This window comes from Peromyscus eremicus, chromosome 17 (assembly GCF_949786415.1).
Source record: "Peromyscus eremicus chromosome 17, PerEre_H2_v1, whole genome shotgun sequence".
NCBI classification, from domain to species: Eukaryota; Metazoa; Chordata; class Mammalia; order Rodentia; family Cricetidae; genus Peromyscus; species Peromyscus eremicus.
The window spans coordinates 15,479,523-15,497,870 of NC_081433.1; the positions used below are offsets into that span (position 1 = coordinate 15,479,523).

Sequence of the window (18,348 nt, forward strand, 5' to 3'; positions counted from 1 at the left end):
CCTTCTGCCTGCCTCTTTCTGTGTCCCCCACCCTACCTTCTCACCCTCCTGTCTTGTTCCAGGTGTCCTTCCTAGGTAGATGCTTGGCCTCAGTGACAGGAGCATCTAATGCGGAACAGTTCCTCCGACTCTGGTTTTGGCCCTGTTCCATTCAATGTTTGAAGCTCAGCGATGTGTGTCTGATGTTAAAGTCGGGACACGGGGAGTCCTTTTGGTAGTTTGGCTTCTTTGTGGTGTGCCTGGGATTTTTTGAGTCTTCCCTTACTCTCCGCACAAGGTGTCCCGAGTTCGTTCCGAGATTCCCTGGGCTAGCGCTGGCTCTGTGGCTTTTCACCCGTGCCTGCTGTGTGGGTCACTTCCCGGGGCGTCCTTGGCTTCTGCTCTGAGAGGTGGAGGTTAGGCAACCATTACCACTGCTGTGCCCATTGTCCCTGGTTCTCAACCAAGAACTTGGGCAGGGGAGTGGGGGCCTAAACAGAAACCTGGGTGCATAAGCTCTGTGTAGACATTCTGTCCACACCAGGGGAAAGACTGCTGCTTGAATCTTCTTTGTTGTTTTGTGCCCTGGGTACTTTTATGTCAGCTTGAAACGGCTAGAGTCATTTTGGAAGAGGGAAACTCGATTGAAAAAATGCCCCCACCAGACTGGCCTGTGGTGCATGCTTTTGATTAATGATTGATGTGACACCCCTGGACCCGTGGTCTCGACAGATAGAAGAAAGCAGGCTGAGCAAGCCATGAGGAGCAAGCCAGTGATTGACAGTTCTCCTTCAATTCCTGCCTCTGGGTTCCTGCCTTAAGTCTCTGCTCTGACTTTACTCAGTGGTGGAGTGAGAACTGAGAGTTGTAAGTTGAAATAAACCCTTTCCTCCCCCAAATTCCTTTGGTTCATGGTGTGTTATCACAGCAGTAGAAACCCTGACTAAAGTATTTTGGTTTGTCCTGCAGTACTGAAAATCAAACCCAGGGCCTCATGCATGCTAGGCAAGCATTCTACCACCAGACTACATCCTCAGCTCCATTTTATCGGTTCTTTACTGACTATATTGGTAAAGGGGAATATGGCGCCATGATACAATCATGTAAGTGTCTTAGTTTAGGTTTCTATTGCTGTGAAGAGACATCATGACCACAGCAACTCTTATAAAGGAAAACATTTAATTAGGGCAGGCTTACAGTTTCAGAGGTTTAGTCTATTATCATCATGGTGGGGCATGGTGGCATGCAGGCAGATGTGGTGCTGGAGAAGGAGCTGAGAGTCCTACTTCTTGTCCACAGGCAGCATTAGGAGACTATCACACTAGGTCTAGCTTGAGCAAAGGAGATTTCAAAGCCCGCCCCCACAGACACCCACTTCCTCCAACAAGGCCGCACCTCCTAATAGTGTCACTCCCTATGGGCCAAGCATTCGTACACATGAGTCTATGGGGGCCATTCTTACTCAAACCCCCACAACAGGATTTTCCAATCCCACCTCTCAGCACTCTGGGCCCTCTATTTCCTTGACATCTCTACTTCTATTCCTGGGACTCCAATCCCATTCTTACTCATCAGAAACTTCCCCTGGAGAGCAAGAAATTGATCTAATAAGTGAACCCAATACATGATAGTAAGCGTGGCTGAACAAAGCCATGGCTTCCCAGTAACGGTCTTGGTATGGTCTTAGTCTTGGCTTCACTCCCAGGAAGAACAAAGGTCTGGAATGACTAGATTTAAGAGCCTGGTACTGGCTAGTCTTATGTCAACTTGACACAAGCTAGAGCCATCTGAGGGGAGGGAGCTTCAATTGAGAAAAGGTCCCCATAAGATCAGACTGTAGTCAAGCCTGTAGGACATTTTCTTAATTAGTGAATGATAGGGAAGAGCCCATTATACTGTGGTGGGACCATCCCTGGGCTGGTGACCCTGGATTCTATAAGAAAGCAGGCTGAGCAACTCATGAGGGACAAGCCAGTAAGCAGCATCCCTCCATGGCCTCTGCATCAGCTCCTGCCTCCAGGATCCTGCCCTGTTTGAGTTCCTGTCCTGACTTCCTTCGATGATGAATGGTGATGTGGAAGCATAAGGCTAATAAACCCTTCCCTCCCTAAGTTGCTTTTGATCATGGTGTTTCATCACAGCAATAGTAGCCCTAACCCAGACAAACTTTGAGGTGGGAAGCGGGGGCCGTGAGCCCTCAGTCAGAGGATCCAGTTTGAGGCTGTGTGCTCCATGACTATGATGAAGTGGGTGAACAGGAAGCATGAGGGATATGTGTTCGGAGACCAGCGGCATCTACTTTTGAGACACCTCTGCCATTTCCCATGGACTGTGGGACCTCAGGATACCAGTGCTTACCATCTGACGCTTCCCGTCTGCTCCTGACTGGAGAAGTGCTAAATTTCCAGTGACATGTCAACTGTATTTGTACATTTGGAAATCAATTAGTGTAATTGGGGCAATCAGAGGAGCTAAACAGAGGAACAGTTTACTGAGAACAAATGTCTGAAATCGTGTTTCTGCCAATGGAATCTCTCACAGTTGGTACAAGAAAATACTCCAAGTTAAATCGTGCAGGCTGAATGTGACTTAAGAATATCTTAAGAACTGTCGGGAGCAGCTGCGCATCCTCACTGGGCTCTCCTCCTCCACCAGACGTTGCTTCTCAAAATGCTCTCAAATGGACCTTATATCCAAAAGAGGGCAAAGCACAAGAGAAAAGCTGGTGTGGGTGGCAGTGTGAAGACTTTTGCTCCTCAAAGAGACCATCTCTTCATTAAGGCCATCGTGGCTGGAAAGTGTCTGGAGCCCAGGGGTCTTCAAGCTCAGGATAGGAAGAGTGTAGGATATAGAAGCTCCAAAGGATGTTGCTGTCACCCTAATTGTAGGAAAACAAAACAGATAATCTAAAACAAATCATAAATCTTCCTGAACTCAGCTGAGAGTCGAGGGAGTAAGGTAATTAGGTAATCTGGATTCCAGAGAGGCCAAAACCATGCCGAGAGGCCCACATGCACGATCTTCGTACTGGTAGAATGCATATAGAAACAGTGAGCTCTGCAAGGCAAAATCCCAACAACTCTTCCAGGTCAAGAGGTCTGCACTGAATTGTTGACCCCATGCCTTGATTGAGTGCTCATGGGAAGTATTGGATACCATAGAGAAGCTCCCTAGGCCTAGGGAGTTCAGGGTGTGATTAGTGGAAGGTAAAAGACAATAGCCTTGTAGACTTCCCAGACTCCTCTCTTGATACTAAACAGATATGCTATCATACTCCGGACTTCACATGGATGCCGTCTGTATTGGCTGTTTTTGTGTGTCAACTTGACACACACTAGAGTCATCAGAGAGAAGGGAGCATCAGCTGAAAAAATGCCTTCATGAGACCCCCCTGTAATGCCTTTTTTCAGTGTGTGATCAGTGGGAGAGGGTCCAGCCCATGGTGGATGGTGCCATCCCTGGACTGGTGGTCCTGGGTTCTACAAGAAGCAGGTTGAACAAGCCAGGGAAAGCAAGCCAGTAAGCAGCACCCTTCCACATTCTCTGCATCAGCTCCTGCCTTTAGGTTCCTGCCTTGTTGGAGTTCCTATCCTGACTTCCTTCAGTGGTGACCAGCAATGTGAAACTGTAAACCAAATAAACCCTTTCCTTCCCAATTTGGCTTATGGTCATGGTGTTTCATAGCAGCAATGGAAACCCTAACTAAGACACCATCCTTCCAAGGAGGAGCAAAAACAGACCACTTTTGCTGAGGAACAGGAGACACTCTTGCTTGGTTTATGTTGGTGTCTCTGGATAGCCTGGAAACCTGGGGAGGCCAGCAACTGTCCTAGGCCCAAGGTCATACCCCAGGAACAAGCAGGTCTCTGGCTCTGCTAGAGACTATGAAGACATGCAGGGATTACCCATCCAAGCCCAGTACAGACCAGGTAAAGCAGAGGAGGGGTAATGCAAAAAAAAAAAAAAGTGTCCTACCCTTGATGACCAGACATGCAGAGCCTGATTAAGACTGAAGCTGGACCAGTCTATGTCACCAGGAAGAACACATTGCCACTAGGAGAGAAGTACAAGCAAGGAAATGAGTCTACCTAAGACACAGGTACCCAGAACAGATGGAAGCTGGGAGATCAGGAACACTGAAACCCTTCTGAGACCCTGACTCCTATATCAAACTCAGGATGACTGCAGCCTCCCTGGAGAAGAGTGTGGAGGCTGACAGACCAGACACCGTGAGACTCAAACCCAGGGCAGCTTCTAACCCTCACTATCCATGCCACAGATGAATCAAATCTGCTTCCAGCCATAAATGACACATGCTTTCATGTCTCTTGTTCTTATACATGATGCCTGGCAATCAATTAAGAATGATTAATGTTATATACACGTAAGACAAAACACAAACTATGGTCAAGAGACAAAGCATTCAACAGAATCAGACTCAGAGAAGACCCAGGTGACTGACACGTGCATGAATCCAGTGGAGAAATGAATGACATTCACGTACAGATGGGGAATTTCAGCAAAACGATAAAAAGTCCCAGGAAGAGCCTAATGCAAGACAGTGATAAAAAAAAAACAAAACAAGACACTTTCTTAGTGATAAAGAAGTTTTCAACAGTATCAACAATAGACTAGACAAAAGCGTGGTAAGACTCAGAACTTGAAATAGATCAGAAGAAAGTATTCAAGTTAAAACAAAGCAGAAGGAAAAGGACAGAGTGGAGTGACTAAGAGCACAGGCATCTCAGGTGGTTTAGCACACAGGCCACAGTCTAGTGCTTGGGGTCTGCAGGAAGAAGATGGCCAGCTAGCGTCCTGCAGGACAGCATGACTGGAAATGGCCAGGAGCAGCTGCATGTCTCACTTAGCTGAAGCTCCTAATCTTGTGTCTCTTGAACTCGGGTGTGCTTATCGTCTACACTCTGCTGTTTGAGAGAAGTAGTATGTGCTTCATCCCACTCCTAATCCCTCAACAGCCTGTCTGCCATTTGGCTTCAGGAGAAAGTGACTGTGGAGGCTGGATGGGTAGCTGAAGTTCTAAGGAGAGATCCAGCAGGCTGCCTCTTACTTTTGGCAACCAACTCACATTTGATTTAACTGAAGTAAAAGCATATGGTTCCTGGCTATGAAGAGGTGGTAAATTACAGTTCATCCCTGTCCATAGTCACAGCTAAGAACAAATAGTTCACATAATTTGTACTCCTCCCTCTTCACACTTGAGCAATTTAAAAAAAAAACTGTTTAAAGAAAAGGAAAGCGTTAAATTTGGTATTTATCCACGGGATGCTGTTTTGGTGTTGAAAGTAGTCTCTTGTGTGGACTAGTTATACACTTAGTAAGGCAGGAGGCGCCTTAGAACACATGGCGGGACGTTGGTCCCCAGGTGTCCCTCAGCTTCAGATGCTGGGCTGGTTGGTCAGTCACTGTGGCCAATCATCCCCCCACCTGCTAAAGTTGGCTCCTGGAAAGAGCTTGGCCTCTGGGGCTTGGAGCATTTGTGTACCTGTTGGATCCAGCTGCCTCGTGAAAGGAAAGGGACATGTGATGAGGAGGCTGGAAGCTTGGCTTCTGACGTGTTAGTGTGTGGGTTTAGAACTTAGTGTCACAGATGGTGTCTTCGTTTCGCCATTGTAAATGAACTTGACACCCTCATGTCACATGAACTGGCTGTCTGGCTATGAATCCACTTCTTAAAGAGCCGTCCGATCCTCCTCTGTGCTACAGATTCACACGTGCCTGGGAGAGCATTCCTGCATCACCCCACCCACGGTGAGTTAGTTCTTCAAGGGAAAAACGTTTGTTTCTTAATCACCTACAGCACACTGCCCAGCACTGTCGGCTTGCACAGTGTTTGGGATCGGTGGATCCTCAGCACTCAGTAGCACTGCAGCTGAAGCAGGCGTTTGCTCCTGTGTTTTGTTACACACTGACTCCAGGGTTTCTTTTTTTTTTTTTAATGTTTTTAATGATTTATTTTTATTTTATGTGCACTGGTGTTTTGCCTGCATGTGTGTCTGTGTGAAGGTGTCAGATCCTCTGGAACTGGAATTACAGACACTAGTGAGCTGCAGTGTGGTTGCTGGGAATTGAACCCGGGTCCTCTGGAAGAGCAGCCAGTGCTCTTAACTGCTGAGCCATCTCTCCAGCCCCGACTCCAGGGTTTCTTGCATACCCTGGTTGCCTGTGCCTAAGGGGGCTTGTTTGGGTTCTGTGGCCCAGATGAGGACATTGAATTCAAACCACCTGAGTCATAGACATAACTTACATCTATTAGTAGTAATGGAGGTGACTTACAAAGACCCCCAAAGGGGCCGGGGAGATGGCTCAGCAGTTGACACACTTGGCACTCCAGCAGTAGGTCCTTGAACTCAGATCGTCAGAACCCACATCAATGCTCTGCAAACATGGTAGCCTGCGATTCCAGCCTCAGTCTCAGAAGTCAGAGATGGGGGCATCGCCAGCAAGCTGCCTAGTGAGGCCAGTGATATCTATGAGCTCTGGGTTTGATTGAGAGACTCTGCCTCAAAGCGTAAGGTTGAAGAGTGGTCAAGGAAAATTCCTGACATTAACCTCATTAACCACACATATGTGAGCATGCACACACACACACACACACACACACACACACACACACACACACACAGAAGACAAAGTCATAAAGAAGAAAGAGATGGTAGAGGGAGAATCTGGAAGGAGGGTGAGATACACTTTGGGATGTAGAACCACTCAGATGGACCCTCTTGGAGGAAAGACCCTTTCTTCTGCCAGGAGTGGGCTTCTGGAAGCTTATGAACTGGGAAGGAGAGAAAGGGAGACTCCTGAAGACCACAACAGTGAGTAGAACCATCAAGATCAGTCACAGAGGTCACAACCAGACCCTTGGGGATGATTGTTGTGACTGTAATCAAAAGTAAACTATGCTTCTATTTATCTGATTAAACAGAAGTGAGTTAGCTCCTGGGAGGAGGGCATCCCAAACCATGCTGGCTTTCATCTGGCTGTGATGTAGCAGGATTATGTGACTTCATTAATTTAACCACTCTGGGCCTTGGTTTGCTAAACTGTGAATGAAAGGTATAATCCAGAGCCTTTAATACACTTTGCCTCCAACTTTCTGTGGTCAGAAATCCAGCATCCCTATGGATTAGGGTCCTCACACTGGCTCCGAAGAGCAGGGAAAGCCACCCCCAGATCATCCGCTGTGTTAGACGTTTCCTCCTAGGCCCGCCAACATTGCAGCTCTGAGGCTTTCAGGACCAATCAATACCCACCATTTAGGTGGCAAAGCTGCCAAGCCAAGCAGTAAGTGAGCCACATCCAGGCTGGCATGCTACCAGAACCATCTCCTGGGGTAAGCCGAGTGTAGCCACGACCACAACCCCACCACCAGACCCCAGAAGCCCCACATGCCAGGGCTTGGAGCCTTCCAGAGTAGTGTTGATAGATCTCTGTCTACAGGTCTGCGAAAGGGAACAAGATCCTCATCAGACCTGTCCCGCAAACAGGAGCAGCTGCAGAAAGGTCTGGGACTTCCCAGGCACCCCCCCCCCCATTGGACAGGTGGCTTTTTAGTTCATTTGTGCTTTGCAAATTGAACACAGACAGTGGGTTTGTGTGTGTGTGTTCAGTGTTCCTTACCCCTACCCTAACTTCCTGTCCAGGCTGTGGCCTGCCTTCAGGCCATTTCTCTCCTGTTACCAGCACTGGATCTAGCCAACCTTTGATCTGATAATTTTATTTACACTGTGGGATGAAAAATCCACACAGCTGGTGTTGGACTCTGTGGTAACTGTTATACACAAACTGTAAGAGGAAGACACATGATAGCTAGAGTCAGATGTTTTCATTAGGAAACACTTGGTAAAGGGGCATTCCCACTAGCCCCACCCACTCATCTGCACATGCGCATGCAGTGGCACTGTGTGTGTGTGTGTGTGTGTGTGTGTGTGTGTGTACACATAGAGTAAGGAATGTCCCAACCCAGCCAGGTCTCGGCTAGCTGTCCTCACTGGCTGCTTGCAGACTGGGCAGGCCTGATCTAAAGAGGACATAGGTTGATATATTGCAACCCTCCTGTTTCCCTGCCCCTCAGTGCATCCCCAGGAGACTCTTCCCTGTGGCCACGTGCTAAGAGGCAGCACTGACCCCAGGTACAGAGCTGTGTTTTAGTGGGAAGCTGAATGTGTGCTCTGACCCAAGAGAGGAGTGGGGATTTCTGGGGCCCAGGGTGCAGGGACTCCCAGGACAGGTGAGCCAGAGGCCTCAAATCACAGAGTGGTCAAGCCTTATCCTGATTGGCAAGAGCCTGTAGCAGCTCCAAGGCTGGGGGAGGGCGAGGAAAGGAGGTCCTAAAACCAGACTGACCAAAACAAACAGGAGAAGAGGGTTGTTGACCACAGTGGAGGAGACAATGAACGCAGATCATCTGCTGACTAGAACCTCTGGCTTTATGGATCCTACTCAGCCATGGAACTGAAATTCATGCCATCACATTGTCAGAATCATCTGTAGTGCTGGGTAATATCTTTTTTTTAAAAAAAAATATTTATTTGAGGTGAGGGGCACATGCACTCCATGAGCATATTGGAGGTCAGGGGGTAACTTTAAGGAGTCAGTTCTCTCCTTCCATCATATGAACCAAACTTAGGTCATCAGGCGTGATGGCAAATGCCTTTTCATCAGTCCCTAAGTAGCAGGGTGTTTTGTTTTTTGTTTTTTGTTTTTTTGGTATTTTCAAGATAGGGATTCACTATGTAGCCCTGGCTGTCCTGAAACTCACTCTGTAGACCAGGCTGGCCTTGAACTCACAGAGATCTGCCTGCCTCTGCCTCCCTAGTACTGGGACTAAAGGCATGTACCACCACCACCCGACAAATAGCAGTTTTTGATATCAGATTTTGCCAGAAAGTTCCAGGGCCTTTAAGTACACAGGACAGAGAACAGAAAGAAGGAAGCATGGACTGAGAGATGCATCCCGAGCCGCACTGCTCTTAAGAGGCACAGTAGCAGCTAAGACTGACTAGAGCTTTCATACCTTGGCGAGAGCTCTGATTTTGGAGACTGATGGTTGGGTGTAGCCTCTTTGGTGGCACCTGAAATGATGAGCTAACCAAGGGGCCGTTTTCACACTGGTTTTTCCATCAAGGGACTCGTGTAGCCTCAGCCAAGTGGGATTTCCATCCATCAGTGGTCAGCTCTCTGCCACTACGACAAAATAACAGGGAAAATCAACTTAATAAGTGAAAACCAAAAAGTTTATTTTGGTTCATGATGTTAGTCCAAGGCTACTTAGTCTCATCGTTTGGGGGCCTGTGGTGACAAGGTACATCTTGGGATGAGTTTGTGGTAAAAGAAGTTGCTGGGCTGTGGCAGCTTGGAAGCAAAAGACAGAAAGAGAGTTGTATTCCACCTGCCTCTTCCTTAAGCCCCCACCCCCACCCCGCTCTTAACGGTTCTACCTCTTCAAGCCTTCAACATTTGTGCATTTGGACACTTCCGACACTTCCAGTGAAGCCTAAAGACTGCCTAGGATCAGGGTCTCAGGTCCCCTGTAGGTTCTCAGAGAATGTTCCTGCACGTGGTTCCTGTCCAGGGTGGGAATGTATTATTGTCTTTGCTCTCCTTGGCGCTCTGACCTTCCTAGCTAACCTTCTCTTGGCGGCCCTCCCTGTCAGCTCTACCCACCCAGTGTCCCTGCATTCCAGCCGACCACTCCTCCACACACCTTACCCAGTCCTTAGGACGGCAGAGCGGCCAGTGTCACTAACCAAAGCCTTCCCACCTTTCTGCTCCTCTCAGAACGGGCTGAACGGCTTGCATCTGGCGTCTAAGGAGGGCCACGTGAAGATGGTGGTCGAGCTACTGCACAAAGAGATTATTCTAGAAACAACGACCAAGGTAAGAAGCAGGGTTGAAAATTCAAGCCTGTGGGCCTTGGTGCATTTTCTCAAACTGCTGCGTGGAAACCAGCCTAAACATGGTCCTGATTTCTGGGATGCTACTCGTCCGTCACACCCTGTTTCTCTGAGTCTCAGGTGCCACCTGAAAACACAGAACCCTGTTTCCAGGTATTCTACTTTTCTCACTGGATTCTGGAACCAGGACCCTTTTATGGTGGCTTCTTACTGTTTCATACAGGGACCAGGAGTTCTGCAACATCCAAAGTTTCTTCCCCTTCTGTGACCGTAGGCAAGTTACTTGGCCACTGGAAAGCATCAGTTTTCTCCCTGTAAATAGGGATGATGATACTTACTTGCAGGGTTGGTGTGACAATTAACTGAGCCCATGTACATAAAGTACCCTGCATAAGAATTAGGTGGGAAATAGTGATGGTGATGGTGTTGTCACTGAAGAAACCCTGGTCCTTCTGATTTGTCCTTCTCTAGCAAATCTTCCTGTTCAGCCCTAAATCTATTTTCTCTCTGATTGGTTACCTGAGACGGCACTCCCTTTTATCATGAAATATTTTGCCTAGAAGCATCAATTGATATAGATTGCAAAAATAATGGGTTTTGCATGGCTAGTAGTGGAACCCTGGTCTTCGTGCCTGGTAAACACGCAGTCTACCACTGACCTTCACCCACCCCCTAAAACAAGCTTTATTTCTTACACACACGAAGTTTGTTTATTAAGATGATCTCCTTTTGCCGTGCCCCGCTGCCCCCAGTCTTCCCAGCTCCATCTCCCCACGTCGCTGTCCCTCTGCCTAAGTGGCTGTAACCTCTCACTTCCCGTCCGACGCTTGTCAAATGGTGTCCCGAGCACAGTCTCAGTTTGAACTCTTTGCAGCCAGCACCTTGCCGCCTCTCAGGCAGAAAACGCAGCTGAATGATATGTAGAGAACAGATATAATTTGTACGAAATGAATTCCCAAATATTATGAAGGTAGAATCCTTTCCCATGATAAAATTCGCTAATTTTCGTGTCATTCCCCACTCACTTATCGGCGCAGTGAGCGGAGTTACTCTTTGGGACTGCGTCTGCTTCCAGCCCCTTGATAGCAATCGACTGTTTTACCTGCTCCTCCCGGGGACCAAGGGGGTAGCTACTGACCTCCAGTGTCCCCAGCCATAAACCTACAGCCTCTCTTCCCTGGCATTTCCCTAGAGCTGAGTAAATGACACTCTTTCCAAATCCTCCTCTTTGGTTTTTATTTTGTGATGAATACTCACGTGGTAGATTTTATTTATAGACATTTCTATGCCAACAAAGCTTTAGAATGCCATAGAGGAAGAGGGGTACCAAAGGTGAAAGTCAACCCTTAGGCTAGGGAAGACACCAGACAGACTGAAATTGCCATGGGTCTCCCAGGCTTAGGAAAGATTAGAAATAAAGACAAAGTAAGAAGCTAAAACCCGCCCCAGTTCCTTAGCTGGGCTCATGAATGGAAACATGAAAGATGGATGCTCTGGCTTCTCTCCTCCCTCTCCATCCTAGAAACTAGAGCCCAGATTCAGGGTGGGTAAGGGTGGAGTAGACCGCTCACATCACCCCACAAATTCACATGGTGCTGACCCAACCCTCCTCTTTCTGTAGGTTCTTTGGCTCCTTAAACATGGAGAAATCACGCATTTATAAATCAAAACAGAATTAAAGCATCTCTTCTGTTTTTTCATTAACACAGAGGATCACACCCCTGTCTTGTGACTGCCCTACAGGTCTAGGGGTCTTCTTGAGGCTTGCAGTTGGGGTGTGTTTGTGACTCTCTGTGTGTGATGTGTGTGTGTGTCTCTGTGTGTGTAATGTATGTGTGTAATGTGTGTGTGATATGTTTGTGTCTCTGTGTGTGATGTGTGTGTCTGTGTAATGTGTGTGTGATGTGTATGTGTGTGATGTGATGTGTGTGATGTGTTTGTGTCTCTCTCTGTGTGTCTGATGTGTTTGTTTATGTGTCTGTGTGATGGGTGTGTGTGATGTGTGTGTGTGATGTGATGAGTGTGTGTGTGTGTAATGTGTGTGTGTGTGTGTGTGTGCCTGTGTGGTATGTGTATAATATGTGTGTGATGTGTGTGATATGTGTGTAATATGTGTGGTGTGTGTGTGTGTGTAATGTGTGTGTGTGTAATATGTGTGTGATGTGTGTGTGTGTGTGTGTGCGCGCGCGCGCGTGCGCGTGTGACAGAAGAGGACGTTGTTCCCTGTGCTTTTCTAGTCTCTCATGAACAGTGACAGGCTGGGTATGGACACAGATGTTTCTGCCTTGGGGCTTCCCAGCGAGTATCTTCGTTTTCCTCCCCATGACAATCCCTTGAGCAGGGTGAGGAAAATCTGTTCCTTGCCTCTGTTTCAGAAGGGGAATACCGCTCTGCATATAGCTGCCCTTGCTGGTCAGGATGAGGTGGTCCGGGAGCTGGTCAACTATGGAGCCAACGTCAATGCCCAGTCTCAGGTAAGTGCTCCCTGACTCCTAGGACGGGAAAGTCCTTCTTCACTTACACAATTGTTTTAGGCTACATAGAAGACACATTGGCTGCTGTGTACTTCACACACACACACACACACACACACACACACACACGTAGCTAGGACTAGATTTATTTATTTATTTATTTGTTTATTTATTTATTTATTTATTTATTTATTTATTTATTTATTTTGGGTTTTCGAGACAGGGTTTCTCTGTGTAGCTTTGTGCCTTTCCTGGAACTTACATGGTAGTCCAGGCTGGCCTCGAACTCACGGAGATCCACCTGGCTCTGCCTCCCGAGTGCTGGGATTAAAGGCGTGCGCCACCACCGCCCGGCAGGACTAGATTTATTACTGCCACGTCTCCAAGCAGTAATACAGGCATTCTGTGTTAATTTTCCAAGGCTAGACTACACATCCTTAGCATGGAGAGTTGGTCAGTATGGACTCCATCTTGGTTCAGTAGACCAGTGAAATCACAAATTATGGATGGGCCATAGGTGGGTCCATCACATATACCATATACATATACCTTAGGGAGGGATATAAGGCCTGGTTGGTTAGTGTAAAAATATAATAAAAGTTGGGGGGGGCTGGAGAGTTGGATCAGCAGCTAAGGGCATGTACTGCTCTTGCGGATTATCCAAGTTCAGTTCCCACTACCCCACACCAGGTGGCTCACAACCACCTGTCACTCCAGCTTCGGGGATCTGACGTGCCCATTCACGTGCACATATCCACCCATCACAGATATACATATACACATAATTGAAAACAAAATAACTTTTTAGGTAGAGGAGGATGTTTGAGAAGGTGCAGGACAAAACCCTTCTGTGGATCATCTCTCCCTCTTGACCTTGGGTAATAATCTTCCAGAGAGAGTGGTTTGTGGCAAAGTGAGGGTATGAAGAGAGAACAACGCTCACCGCCCCCCCCCCGCAAAGTGAGAGGGTTTGCACCTGACTTCATGTCTTTCCCACCGTTTTAATGGCTTCTTCTTCGGGTTTGCAGAAAGGCTTTACCCCCCTCTACATGGCGGCCCAGGAGAACCACTTGGAGGTGGTGAAGTTTTTACTGGAGAATGGAGCCAATCAGAATGTAGCCACAGAAGTAAGTTCCTTTGGGCAACGTGCTCTGGGCTGAAAGTGTCTCAGGTACATGCAGTGATAATGGCACATAGTCAGACTGCAAACAGGGAATGCACATTCAGACCTCCTTAGCACGTAGTCAAACAACAAACACGTGGTACACACAGTCAGACACCCTCACGGCACACAGTCAGACTGCGAGCACGACACACACAGTCAGACCCTCACGGCACACAGTCAGACTGTGAACAGAACACACACAGTCAGACCCTCACGGCACACAGTCAGACTGCGAGCACGACACACACAGTCAGACCCTCACGGCACACAGTCAGACTGCGAACACGACACACACAGTCAGACCCTCACGGCACACAGTCAGACTGCAAACACGACACACACAGTCAGACCCTCATGGCACACAGTCAGACTGTGAACACGACACACACAGTCAGACCCTCACGGCACACAGACAGACCTTACCTCAAGCATAAAGGAAAACTAAGTGCCGTGGGGCAAAGGAAGGCTTCAGGGAGGAGGTGGCGCTTGAGCTGAGCTTGGAGGATGCGAAGGGCTTTGGAATCCCATCTTTGCTCTCCCCCGACCAGGATGGCTTCACTCCGCTGGCCGTGGCTCTACAGCAGGGTCATGAGAACGTGGTGGCTCACCTCATCAACTACGGGACGAAGGGGAAAGTGCGCCTCCCCGCCCTGCACATCGCAGCCCGCAATGACGACACACGGACAGCTGCGGTGCTCCTGCAGAACGACCCCAACCCAGACGTGCTTTCCAAGGTGAGGGAAGCCAGTGTGTACATGTCCACCAGGGAGAACAAGCCGGGGCGCTGGAGGACAGGGCGCCAAAAGCACCCTTAGTTCCCAGTGTTTTTCCAAGACCAGAGACGATGGGGATGAAGCCTGGGCCTTAAGTGCTCAGCAGCAACATGGAAGGGCTTAGTGGGCAGCCTGACCTCAGATCCCCGGAGAAAGCTGAGATGGTTCTGACTACATGGGGGCATTCAGAAAAGCACCCAGGAGGGCAGGGTGGGCCTCCATCCAGAATGAAGCTGCACCCCAGAGGGGGCTCTGGGTCGTCACCCTCTTCTTACCCCTCTGACCTTGCTGGATGAAGTAGTCATCACGTCCAGTTGCAGAAGAGCAGGAAGGTATAAAGTGAGGTTCCTGGAGATGTAGTATTTAAAGTGTTACTAACGACTGCTCATCCAGTTAGGCCATCGGCTGTCCCTCAATCAGCTAGATTGCTTGACCAGTTCACACGGTCCCTCCCTCCACCTATTCTACCACATCCCTGTCCCCGGGGTTTGTTTGGATGTGGTCTAAGGATATGGATCAGGACGACAGTGGTCAACCCTCTAGCCAGATGGCTGAGTCACACACCCTATTAGGGGGCTGGCAGTCATGGACTCCATAAACCTTCACTGGTGACTAAAATCTCTTCATGAGAGGTGACCTCAATTTATAATTTGCCTTGGCCATAGGCAAAGCCTAGAAGTGACTCTTAGGATGGCGTCTCTCCATCCCTTCCATAGATTTTTGCCATTGGCCAAAGCCCGCTCTGTGTGTCGGGCCCTGTGGCCCTGTTAACTTGTTTAGAGAACCTGAGCTGGTTCTGGGACAGAGGTGCCGGTATGTGACAAGTGATTCTCCCCCCTCTCTTGCATCAGACGGGATTCACACCCCTCCACATTGCAGCTCACTATGAGAACCTCAACGTGGCCCAGCTGCTCCTCAACAGGGGAGCCAGTGTCAACTTCACACCTCAGGTAACCTCGCTGGAGTCTCCGCACACTGTCCAGAGTTTGGGGGTGCCCCTGCTTCTCTCACGCACTCTCTCTAGCATCTTGGAATCTACCTGTGTCTCAGAAATGCCTAGGGGGGCCAGAGCCCCAGTGACTATTAAGACCTCCTGCTAGGAGATTACTGATCAACTGTCTCTCAGTTCCCACCAGCTTTGTCTGGAGGAAATTCAAAACCATCAGGTCCTCCCAGGTCCTGAGTCTTCCATAGTTAAAACTGCAGCTTGTGTCAGGAGATGCGGGCAGGCACTAGGGAGTGGTAGGCACACTGTCACTTTCCAAAGAAGCCCCGGCTTCTGAGGACCCCCCTTTCCTTCCTCCAGAATGGCATCACACCACTGCACATCGCCTCCCGCAGGGGGAATGTGATCATGGTGAGACTCCTGCTGGACCGAGGGGCTCAGATAGAAACAAGGACCAAGGTAGGTGTCAGCAGCCTTCGGGACCAGGACTGGGGTGGGGGGGTGAGTTCTGCTCTTGAGTCTCACTGGGTGACAGGCTCTCGGTGTGTTGCCTGCCTCCCTGAGTGGTCTGCAGCAGTCGCTGGGTGCACCAGGGGACAGTGACAAACCCCGAGCTAAAGTTTTGCCAAGTTGGCCGGCCTGAAGGCAGAACCAGAACTTCCACATCTGGGAAAGGTGTTACAGACAGACTTGTGCCACCTAGCCACTGATGGCCGTCTCTGGGGCGTTCCGTTTCTCACTCTCTTCTAAAGGACGAATTGACGCCACTCCACTGTGCGGCTCGGAATGGACACGTGAGAATCTCAGAGATCCTGCTGGACCATGGGGCACCCATCCAAGCCAAAACCAAGGTGCGTGCTCCTTCCTGGGTGTGCCATCTGGCAGGCGGCGTTCCAAGTCAGCCAGACTTTTCTTGTTGCTGTGACAAAATGTCTTATACGCTTAAGGAGAGAAGGGTTCAGGGTGGCTCACGGCTGTAGGGGACACAGTCCCTTGTGGCAGTGAGGTCAGGGCAGCAGCGGAAGATCACACTGAGCTACAGTCAGGGAAAAAGAAAGACAGATGCTGGCACTCAGCTGGCTTTTTTCCTCTTTGTGCAGTCTGGGGTCCCAGTCCCATGGATGGTGTCACCCACATCTGGAGTGGGTGTTCCCTCTTCAGATAAACCTCTCTGGAAAACACCCCAGAAGCAAGGGAAGATCAGACTAAGCCAAGACTAGAACCCAATAGGGCAGACACCAAATCCTACAGCTCTGTGTCCAACGTCTGGCCTGGTGTTGAGGTTGTTTGTCTTTGCCCCTCCGGCTCCGCCACCTACGGCACACAGAGCCCCTCTCTTGTGGCTGCATGACTCGGGGCTTGCAGCTTTCCTCAGAGGACATCAACTAACACTTCATCTTCAGGACTCCATGCGATGGCCTCTCAGGGCCTCCTTGCAGAGAGTCTGACCCTGCCTCACATTGTTGGGCCTAAATGGTCTCTAGAACTGTGGCACAACACTCCATAAGCTCCTCAGTCTTGCCCCTTTTATATCTATAAAACTAACACATGGGCAGCACTGCTCAGCTCGGGGGCCAGCCTAGACCCCCTGGAGCACAGCTGCATTGGCCTCAGTGTGCCTTCTAGGTTGATCCTTTAAAAGTTGTGAGCAGGGAACCCCTGTTCAGTGGCATCCAGTGTTCAGAGGCTCTCCCCTTCCGAATCAATTTACATTTCCAGAGCAAGAAGGACTTTTTTCTCTTTAATGGGCTAACAGTTACAGCTGCTGCTTCTCCACCACCACAGTGTCTACAACTTTAAATTCCTTTTCCTGCTGAACTACACATTTTCGTATCTTTCTCCTCTGCAGTTGTTCTCGTGCTCACTATAGACCTGCATGAGTAACCATGACAACACCTATTTTGGGATTTCTTCCACCACACAAATTCATCCCTTACTTTACATTCAGCCTCACCCAAGTTCTCAGGACACGGTAGAAACAAGCCAGATTCTTTGGCAGACTATAACATGAAAGGGATCCTGTTCCTCTCTGAAACCTCATGAGCTGGACCATCACTACCTGTATCCATTCCTCTCAGCTTTCTAGTCCCCCACACTCTCATGAGCAGGGCCCACTGGGCCCTAATTATAGCCTTCTGGGACTTCTCTAGCCTGGAGTTCTAAAGTCCGCTAAATTTCTCTTGCAAAACAGTTCTAAAGGCCTGGGGATTCTGTGTCAGATTTATCACAGAAACTGCACACTTCTTAGTACCAGTTTTTCTGCACTAGTTACTTTTCTTGTTGCTAGGACAGAATATATAACAAGTTCAGGAGGGAAGAGTCTGGTTTGAGTCCATCATGGCGGAGAAAGCCTAGCGGCAGGGGCCTGAGGCAGTGGGTCACATGAAACCCATGGTCGGAAACAGAGAGGTGAACGCTGGTGCTCAGTTCTCTCTCCTTCTGTAGTCAGTCCTGGACCTCAGCCCGCAGCATGGTGCCTCCCATATTTGGGTCTTCGTTTCTCACTTAAACCTTTCTAGAAACACTCTCAAAAATACCAGAGGTGTTTCCATAGTGACTGAAAGTCCAGACACATTGACGATGGATATGAGTCATCATGCAGACCTAGGATCCCATTTCTCTACAATCAGAGATGTTGATTCTGAGTGTGATAGTATGTACATGTGGCATCTGTTGCAGTACCCATATTGGAGGCAAAACTTCTTATCTAGATTAGCAGTCAGCAACATTTTATCCAAAAGCCCAGGTAAGCAAACATGTTTTGGCTTGGCAGACAATTTCATTGCTGTAATTAAAAAATCTGCCAATGGGGCAGAAAAATATCCATGGGCAATATGTACACAAGTGACCGTGTTCCAATAAAATATTATTATGGGCTGGGGAGACGGCTCCGTGGTTAAGAACACTTGCTGCTCTCGCACAGGACCCAAGATCACTTCCCAACATCCATATCTGGTGGCTTTCAATCTCCTGTATCCAACAGCTCCAGGAAATCCAACACCCTCTCTGGCCTCTGTGGGCATCAGCCTGCATTTGTGCAGACACACACAGACGCGCACAGTCACATAAGTAAAAATGAAAGGAAATATTAAAAGAA

At 48.8% G+C, this 18,348-nt stretch overlaps 1 protein-coding gene across 5 annotated transcripts in view; it reads left to right on the top strand.

Annotated features, from left to right (window-relative positions):
* The window catches only part of Ank1 (ankyrin 1), a 183,812-nt gene that overhangs the window by 107,990 nt on the left and 57,474 nt on the right, over positions 1–18,348 (top strand). For all 5 annotated transcript variants that reach the window (XM_059244849.1, XM_059244853.1, XM_059244850.1 and 2 more), the window contains exons 3-9: positions 9,778–9,876; positions 12,269–12,367; positions 13,396–13,494; positions 14,081–14,266; positions 15,157–15,255; positions 15,612–15,710; positions 16,004–16,102. In XM_059244849.1, coding sequence (XP_059100832.1) covers positions 9,778–9,876; positions 12,269–12,367; positions 13,396–13,494; positions 14,081–14,266; positions 15,157–15,255; positions 15,612–15,710; positions 16,004–16,102 — 780 coding nt within the window. The remainder of the gene's footprint in view (positions 1–9,777; positions 9,877–12,268; positions 12,368–13,395; positions 13,495–14,080; positions 14,267–15,156; positions 15,256–15,611; positions 15,711–16,003; positions 16,103–18,348) is intronic.